At 25.7% G+C, this 10,000-nt stretch overlaps 1 protein-coding gene across 1 annotated transcript in view; it reads right to left on the minus strand.

Annotated features, from left to right (window-relative positions):
• LOC100209737 (uncharacterized) overlaps positions 1–10,000 on the minus strand; it is a 42,048-nt gene that overhangs the window by 31,378 nt on the left and 670 nt on the right. Inside the window, exons 2-4 of the mRNA XM_065795348.1 lie at positions 9,835–9,878; positions 7,837–7,930; positions 2,570–2,730 (exon numbers count right to left, since the gene is read on the minus strand). Coding sequence (XP_065651420.1) covers positions 2,570–2,730; positions 7,837–7,930; positions 9,835–9,878 — 299 coding nt within the window. The remainder of the gene's footprint in view (positions 1–2,569; positions 2,731–7,836; positions 7,931–9,834; positions 9,879–10,000) is intronic.

Below are 10,000 nucleotides of genomic sequence, written 5' to 3' on the forward strand. Positions count from 1 at the left end.
GGTTAAAGTTAGACCAGGGTCAGGGCCAGGTTTGTAATTGGGGTTGCATAATCATTTATGCATCCTAAAGTAATTTTTTTTTAAATCAAAAGTTTATGTTATACTCTATAAATAGCTATATGCATGTATATTCATATATAAAAATCATCATGATCCACATCATCATCATCATCATCATCATCATCATCATCATCATCATCATCATCATCATCATCATCATCATCATCATCATCATCATCATCATCATCATCATTATCATCATCATCATCATCATCATCATCATCATCATCATCATCATCATCATCATCATCATCATCATCATTACCATCATCATCATCATTATCATCAAGCTTAAGTCTGCTTTTTTTATGCTGTTTCTCTAATATAAAAAGTTTTGAGCATTTTCTTTCCTTAACTGAAGTTTGTTCATACCATATGTATTACACTCTCTCCAAGTTTTCTAAGTTCTACCTCTACATGCTAATACTCTACTCTACTACCTCTACATGCAACTACCCAAACCACATTAATCTTCTATTACAAACATAGTTTGATACAAAGTTTTTTTAATTTTCTGTTTTTGGCTATATAGATTATATAGATTATGACTTTTTTTCTGGTCTTGTTAGAGTCATACCACACATCCATCTGATTATCATCTTCTCTTTTGGCAAATACTACACCATAAAAATGTTAAAGTTGCATATGTGTAAAGATATATATATATATATACATATATATATATATATATATATATATATATATATATATATATATATATATATATATATATATATATATATATATATATATATATATATATATATATATATATATATATATATGTATATATATATATATATCTGTATAATGTATGCATACTTGCACCTATTACCTAATCTCCTGGATCCAAGCAGGTATGGAAGCTATTGTTTCTTCTCTTTGGTTTTAAATGAAGCCTCATGCTACTCCAGGTTTTTCACTATTATTATAGATCTTTTTATCCCTGGCAGGACCTTTTTGATCTGGTAACATGTAATCCAGTAATACCAACCTGCTTCAAAATCTTCAAACTAAGTTTTAGAATTGTAAAGTTTTAGAGCTGTTTCCTTAATTAGGAGATTATAATGCAATATTGGTAGAGCATTTGCTTCATAAGAGAGAGGTTCCAAATGCCTTGTTTGCCAAGGTTTGTTTTTTGGAGTTATTGAGTTAAGAGATGGTTATAATCACAATCATGTAGTCTCCTTGTCTGTAATGGCCTTCTCGGCCTTGGGGAGGTGAGTTAACATAAATAAATTTTATTTAAAAAGTCGCAAGTCCATTACCAGATAGATACAAGCAAAAACCTTAGGGTAGAGTCAGTATCTAACATTTATCTTCTTAGGCAAGAAACAACGTAACATGAAAACTTATAAAAAATCATGGCAGCAGGGCATGATGCAGGTTGTACTAGCATGTGTGGTATTTGCATGTTATTATTTTATTTGCAGTATTCAACTTTCTCTAGCTGAGGGGGCAGTCAAAGAGTATTATGCATTAATAAACAAAAACACAATAATGAGTTAAAAAATATTATAACTAATTAAATACTAATTTTTTTAAATCACAACTGAAGAGTAAAAGAAAAAAAGAAACCCTTCTTAAATAAAAGCAGAATGTTAATAAAATTAAAATCTAAACTTTTGATCTGAAATTTTAATATTGAACTTTTATGTCTAAAAAAAAAGAGCTGGCCTCTTATTTTTACTACACTAACAGATATTTATTTTTTTAGGCTATAACTATAATATATATTTTTTAAGTTGTTTGTGTAGAGCTAAGCTCACTAGATTTCCTCTTACATATGTTGACTTTTTTAAAAACTAATTTTACATAGAAACAAAATAGATAGCAGTTTTTACAAAAGGAGCAACAAAAGCAACTTTCTAACAAATACATTATTTAACAATTTAGTTTTTGATTTATAGTAGTACACTACAACTTAATCTACAGTTTTTATTAAAATTTAATTATGAAATATTTGCGTTTACCTTATGTTGTTTTATGTTTTTTACACTATAATAGATGGATTAAATTACTGCTTTTGAATAAATATTTGATAAAAAGCCTGGATTTTTTTGTGAACTGGTAATTTCTATGGTGTCTATTATATAATTTAATCTATTGATTGATATAAATAAAACTGGTTATTTGATGAATATGCTGTTATTTTCAACTACCCTAATAGGTCAGTCAATGTATGTACACCTATATGTATTTTTATGTTTATCTGTAAATCCTTATTATTTATGTATAATTATGACGTATGTAAAAACCATGTAAATGATTTATTTTAAAAGATCTATATTGAGCATTGTTTTAATGTTGAAAAAATGGTAAATACTAGTTAACTAATGCAAACATTACTTTTATCACTTTTTAACCTACAGTTTACAATAAACACCTTATCAATAATTAAAATTAAATTCTCTATTAGAATCTGGTTTAAAAAGGAGTTGACGAGTAAAACACAACAAACAACCTGAATGAAATGACATAAAATAATAAAAATATTACTATTATTTACCTGTAATCCTTTTTATGATATTGAGAATGGTGGTTTTGAAAAAATTTGCCATGCTTTTTTAGCCAAGCCATTTCTTTGTGCTTGTTGATAAGATATTTTGAAAAGCGTATATCATCTTCATTTACTTCTCGAAATGTATCAGCATTGTCATCAAGCATATTCTGTTTATAATAACAAAGATGTTTATGAACTCATTTATACTGTATGAAATTAAATATATTTCTTTAAATGCCTCATAAACTTTAAAACTTAAGATTATAATCGGGACTAAGATCTAGATATTGCTAATAAGCAGAATTCATAGTTCATTGCCTAATTGGTGGTTTTTAGGCACAACCACTTTTCTATTATAAATATTTCGAAAACGTTAGTTGACTTTAGTTTTCAACGGCTGTTTCCATGAAAAATTTATGAAATTCACGAATTTCTCGGAAACTACCTAAGTATATAATTTTTGGAGTTTTTAACGTTAAACACCATATATATTTTTTGTTTGTTTTAAATGCTATTAAATGCTTGTTTTTTTGATCAAAAATTTGAGTTTTTTTTTTTAAGAGTTAACAAAACCGAAGTCTTTTTAGTTACTTTCAAACAAAAGTTCATCTATTTTTCAAAGGGTCAAATATGGGGTACTAATCTAAAATTAAATAATCAATGTTTTAAAACAAACATTAATGGTTCAATTTTAAAACAAAACACAAAACATAATATATAATACATAAAAAATAAAATATTATACATTATAAATACTGAATTTGTATACGTTTAGTACTTGTGTATCTTTAAATGAATTTTTTATTATGTGTAAAACAATTTTCATATTAAATTAAAATTATTGGGTGTGTCTTAAAACGGTATAACTGTTGCAACTTATTTTTACCGTTATTTGCCCCTGGTAATATTCATATAGCTCATATACCTATGAATAAATTGATTTAAATTCGTTTTGCTTGATAACTACCTATTCGTAAGTGACCTTATATAGAATTCGAATACTTAGCCAAATTAATTTCGTCAATAGGATGCTTTCCCATAGTATTTGTATATTTGTTATCTAGTTAAATGCTTTATATATATATATATATATATATATATATATATATATATATATATATATATATATATATATATATATATATATATATATATATATATATATATATATATATATATATATATATATATATATAATTCAACTCCCTAAGGCCGAGTAGGCCACTACAGATATGGAAGCTATTTGTGGTAATAACCCTCTCTCAACTCTCTAACTCCGAAACACGAACCTTGACAAACAAGGCTGCTGCACGGAGAAACAGGTTGAGCGCGGTACTACCTGGGACATGGTGGGAATCGAACTCGGAACCTCTCGCTTATGAAGCGAGCGCTCTATCACTACATCACTACCGCCTGCTTATAAATTTCGTAACCTTCTTTATTTTATTTTTATCGATGAAAAGTTTAAGTAAATTATTCGGTAAAATCCGACAAATTTAAGGGATTTGCTTTTTGGATATATTTTTAATTTTACAACTCAATAGTCATTAATAATTTTTGTTTGTTGAATCGGTTTTTGTTTGTTTAAGCGGTTTTTGTAATTAATATTTTTGAGAGTTGTTGTCTAACATAAACTTTCGTTAAAATTTTTAAGCTTCAAAATTTTATTTAATAAAGTAAAAAAAAAAATTAATTTAAACATATAAAGCAATATGTTCATAATTTACAATCCGGAATATTAAATTTCGAATGCGTAAGGACCAAATTTTATTCCGCTCCTATTCTTAATTTATATTAACGACTTTTGTTATGCGTTATTAAAACTGAATAAATCCGTATATAGATTTACGTATATAGTTTGATATCATTAAAAATGATACCAAATATCTATATACGGATATGAATATAAAACTAACTAAAGTAAATAGTTGGTTTAGGGTAAACAAACTCTCACCTTATGTAGAAAAAACGAATTATGCTCTCTTCAATAAAAAAACACGTTTTTAATAAAAAAACACATTCTTTTTAAGTTGCGCGAACATTATTTAATTAATACAATAATTAAAAGTAAGCAAGTGTAAAATTTTTAGGAATTCTTGTAGATGAAAATTTATCCTGGCTTCCCCATATAAATTATAACAATCAAATATCACCAAAACTATTGGAGTAATCTATCGAGTTCAACCAAACTTCAATATGTTAATATACTTGTCTCAAGTTTTTTTTAATAAATTTATTTTTGCGTGGTCTATTTTAACCTTAACTTAATATTTTTTTTTTTTGTACGAGCTTTTTACCACTATGATATATTATTTAAATTGTACAAAAGAGTTCTATCAAAAGATTGTGATAATGTAATGTTATCCTTATATTCTTAGAACCCCTGTCTACTTTAACTTAATTTTGTTGTAAGTCCAGTATATTCTTTTATTTTTTATTTTATGTTATCTATATGTATACAAACATTGTAAAAATAATATTTGTACTATGTTGAACAGAAAAAAGAAAAAAAAAGGAAGGTTCAAGGACACACAGTGGGACGCAGGGTGGCCAAAAGGCAAAAAAATACTGACTTCAATTAGATGAAACAAGACAGATTAAAAGACTATAGATAAGAAAATCCCAAAATATTGTCTTCCATGATTTGTAGTTCCAAAGATTTTGATATTCAAAGATACACATTTATTAAAAAAAAAATCAGTTTTGTTTTATTGAAGGTGTTTTTTTATACGTTCTGCTGAGGTGATATAATCAAGTGAAGAATGAGTTATTCTATATCTTTTAAAAGCGTATCAAATCTACATTTTAATGACAATAAAAGAAACTTTAAAAGAATTTATAAAGTTTTGGAAGTCAGCCATTTAATAAAAAATATTGTTACAAAAACATTAATAATCACTTTGATTGAGCCGGAAAAAATAAACGTTCTAAACATCTCCTAAAAAATTCACATAAAAGGTAAAGTTCAATATTTCCTTAATTAACTGCAAAAAAAGAATGACTGCCCTTGAGTTGCAAAAAAGATGCAAAGCAATTGATGTATTTACGCGCCTAATAAACTCATCAGATCCAGATACAATTGTAAATTAGGTAAAAGATTTAAAAATTAAATACATTTTTCCATGAGAAACTACTGATCTTTTAAATTTAGAAGAAGCTGACGTAATTAAAAGTAGTGACGTAATGATGATTTAAGATGACTTTAAGATGTAGAAAATAATGATTAAAATTAAAAAAATGACGAGCAAGCAAATAATTTCAACTAATTCTTTGTGATTTTTTTTCAAATTATCTTTTTGAACTAACCTCGTTTTTTTAGGTGATGTATGGGAGGACAAATAACCTCCCCCAATGCTTTTTTTAGGACCTTTTTATTTTAATTTAAGCTTTGACTATTTTCAATTATCTTTGATTTCAAATTATTTTTAATTGCAAATCTTTAGGCAATATTTTGGTCTTGCCTCTTTACCCCCATGCTTGGAAAAAACCATATGGGTGCCTTTGCTATAAAGTCAAATTACTTTTAAATACTTTAATTTATGTAATTTTTGAAATAGATAACAGCATTGCTCAAATTACTATGGGGAAAATAACTTTGAACACTCTTTTGTATGGAACCGTCACACTATGCGATGCCTGCTCCAGCCATAAATGTTATATTGGTATGGAAGAAGGTGTAAACTTCCGAGTTAAATGTAACCATAAAATTCTACTAAAAAAAATGAAAAAGTATTGTATAATATAAAAGTTCATGCGACTAGATGGTTTACTAACTATTTAGATAATACGCAACAATATTTATAATAGATGCTAATAGTAAAAACAAAATATACAAAACAAAATGTGTTGGAACCACATTTTGCTATTTGTCCATCTGCTACACTATGTTTATGTTAAGGACTTCATAAAACTACGACAAATCATATTTGTATAAAGTTTACGGTTAATAAAAACTTTTTTTTGTATATCTTTACCAATAATCATTTTAATAGCTTTTTTACAATATTTTATCAACTTAAGGTTCAATAGATGTTGTAGAAAAGCTGCGTTAAAAATAATGGTTCATGGTTTTGTAGCTTAAAGTTAACGCTGAACAAGGTTGTTCAGTATTAATAAATCATAAAACGCACAATAAAAAAAACATTTTAGCATCAAAAAATGCACTTTCATCAATTATATCTACACTAAGTATTGATTAGACAAATATTGAAAGAAAAAAGAGACAACTAAATTTGTAAGTGCGATTTTTAACAAAAACGCCTCTAGGTCAACTTGCATAAACGCCATCAACACCAAATAGAGACTACTAACTTCATCGTAAAATTTTTATTTCTGTGGTACGATTCGTACCATAGAAATAAAAATTTTAAGATAAGTTATAATATTTTTTTATTTATCTATTTCTTATCGCTATCTTTATTTATGTAACAAGTTATGTAATGTTATGTAATAACGACTAATGTATATCTTATTTAATCTTCCGTATATATAATTTCTTTTAAGGAAAAAGAAAAAAAAGGATAAGAAAAAAACTAATTTTTTTGATTTTTAAATTTTTAATTATTTTTTAAACATATTTTATTAAAATAAAAAAGGATAAGAAACAATTAGTTTTTAAATTTTTAAAAAAATATTTTAAAATTGGTTATGCGGCTATAAGAAACTCGTAGAGCGCTGGGTTAAGTCTTTCATTGAGAACCTTTAAAGAAAAGTTATATATATGAGGAAGATTAAATAAGATGTACATTTCATTAGAAATAAATTGAAGTCTTGACGTTAATAATCTTGACGTTATTCGCCAATTATTTTTTAAGAAATAAATTGCGAATAGTTTTTTTGGTTATTTTTATAATTATCTTTTTAAGTTTCAGAAAAATTGAATAACTAAATTCAATTTTTTGATGAATATTAGGAAAATAACTTTCACTTTCATTTAATTATTAAATTGACAAGACCTTTGCGGATGAGGGTGCGTTAAGAAACAACAACTTATAAAAATTTATTTTTACCTGTTTTCTGTAACCTTTGAATATTTTCAAGGTCCCATATATTAAAAAAAAAAGAAGTTCTTTAAAAAGATTTTAACACGCTATTCAAAAAAGTGAAATTATATGAAAGTTTTAATAACATAAAATAACACTGGATTTGAAATACCCAGTGTTTTTTTATTATAAGGAATACATTTAGAATTATTACGAGGCAGTTTTAAAAGTATGTTCTATAAAAATGCATTAAATATGAACATATAAACAATTAAATTTTGAAACAGTTACCTTAAGAACTTCTTGAATAAACTTTTTCTCATCGCTGATGTTTAAACCTCGATTTATATATTTGTTGACATGTTTTTCTTTGTGCATTAAATGTCTGAATAAAAGTAATCAAAAACTATATATAAAGAAATTATTCTGTAGAGCGCATGCTATATTATGCAAATCGCATCATGCTTAGACCCTGATAAATAGAAATAAAGGGAACTTTGCCTTTAGGAGCAAGGCACAAATTTCAGCAAGTAAGAAGAAAAATAATTAGAGCAAGGTACTTTAAGGAAAAAACCTCACTTGGGTCATATAAAGTTTGATTGGCAACTAATTAAAGACCACGAATGTTCAGAAAGCAAGTATAAAAAAATAAGAGAGTATAAAAAGGTCCTTATGACGTTCATTAAAGTCAATACTTTTTAATATGGATCTATGGATCCATATAAAAACCTTGAGCAAATTATAAAAAGAGTTGTTTGCTTTTTATATAGGTTTCTGTAATAAAATATTAGTGTTGCAAACAAATTTTTATTTTCTAATACCAGAAGAACATTGAAGTTTAACATAGATTAAGTATTTCTTTTAATAAAATATTCAGGTTTTATTTCAGCCGATAGATTTTTATATCATATATTGATATCATATTTATTGTTATTATTATTATTTTTTATCAATTTTATATCAAATAAATTTTTGTTTTTTTTCTGCTTAAAACCAATTGATCAATGACGTTTTCCTTAAAGAGTTGAAGTATTAATAGCTAATCCATAATTTATAAAGTTTTCTTGGTAACAAAGAATAAAAAATTACAAAAGTTACTAACAATGATTCTTTATTGCAATCAAAAACATGCTCAATGCATTCAAACTATTTCACTATGTATTTGAACCAAAGGATTGATAATTTCTTAAAAACTTTAAATATTATAATTTTACTACAACTTTTAATAAAAGAATATGAATTTAACGTATGTATGTATGTATGTATGTATGTATGTATGTATGTATGTATGTATGTATGTATGTATGTATGTATGTATGTATGTATGTATGTATGTATGTATGTATGTATGTATGTATGTATGTATGTATGTATGTATGTATGTATGTATGTATGTATGTATGTATGTATGTATGTATGTATGTATGTATGTATGTATGTATGTATGTATGTATGTATGTATGTATGTATGTATGTATGTATGTATGTATGTATGTATGTATGTATGTATGTATGTATGTATGTATGTATGTATGTATGTATGTATGTATGTATGTATGTATGTATGTATGTATGTATGTATGTATGTATGTATGTATGTATGTATGTATGTATGTATGTATGTATGTATGTATGTATGTATGTATGTATGTATGTATGTATGTATGTATGTATGTATGTATGTATGTATGTATGTATGTATGTATGTATGTATGTATGTATGTATGTATGTATGTATGTATGTATGTATGTATGTATGTATGTATGTATGTATGTATGTATGTATGTATGTATGTATGTATGTATGTATGTATGTATGTATGTATGTATGTATGTATGTATGTATGTATGTATGTATGTATGTATGTATGTATGTATGTATGTATGTATGTATGTATGTATGTATGTATGTATGTATGTATGTATGTATGCATATATGTATGTATATATGTATTTATGTATGTATCCGATTTCTAACAGTTTTTTTTATTTTTTTTGTCAAAATTGAATTGAGTTCTAACATCTTGCTTTGTTAGTATGCATTGGCGTATTTCAAACCTGTCTAGACAAATGTATTGATTTACGGTAGCCGCTTCTTCAATATGCATATTTACGCTAACTAACGCGAAATAACTTTGTGTTTGAACAATGTGTAACGTAGAACAATGTGACACAGTAACTAAAAATAGTTTTGTTTTCATTTAATTTAAAAAGAAAAAACCAAAGGGAGTTATTGGAGTAAATGAGGTTTATTTTTATTTGGTGTATTTTTACTAAAAATAACCGTACTTGTGAATATAGTTTTCCAAACAATCTCTGCTTTTATTTCCGCACTAAAATGATAATTAAAATAAAAATAATAACAGATTGTAATAATAATAATAATAATAATGATAATAATAATAACATTTAAATAATAATAATAACAGATTGGGAAAAAAAAACTAAAGAAATG

The sequence above is a fragment of the Hydra vulgaris genome, chromosome 04 (assembly GCF_038396675.1).
Source record: "Hydra vulgaris chromosome 04, alternate assembly HydraT2T_AEP".
NCBI lineage: Eukaryota > Metazoa > Cnidaria > Hydrozoa > Anthoathecata > Hydridae > Hydra > Hydra vulgaris.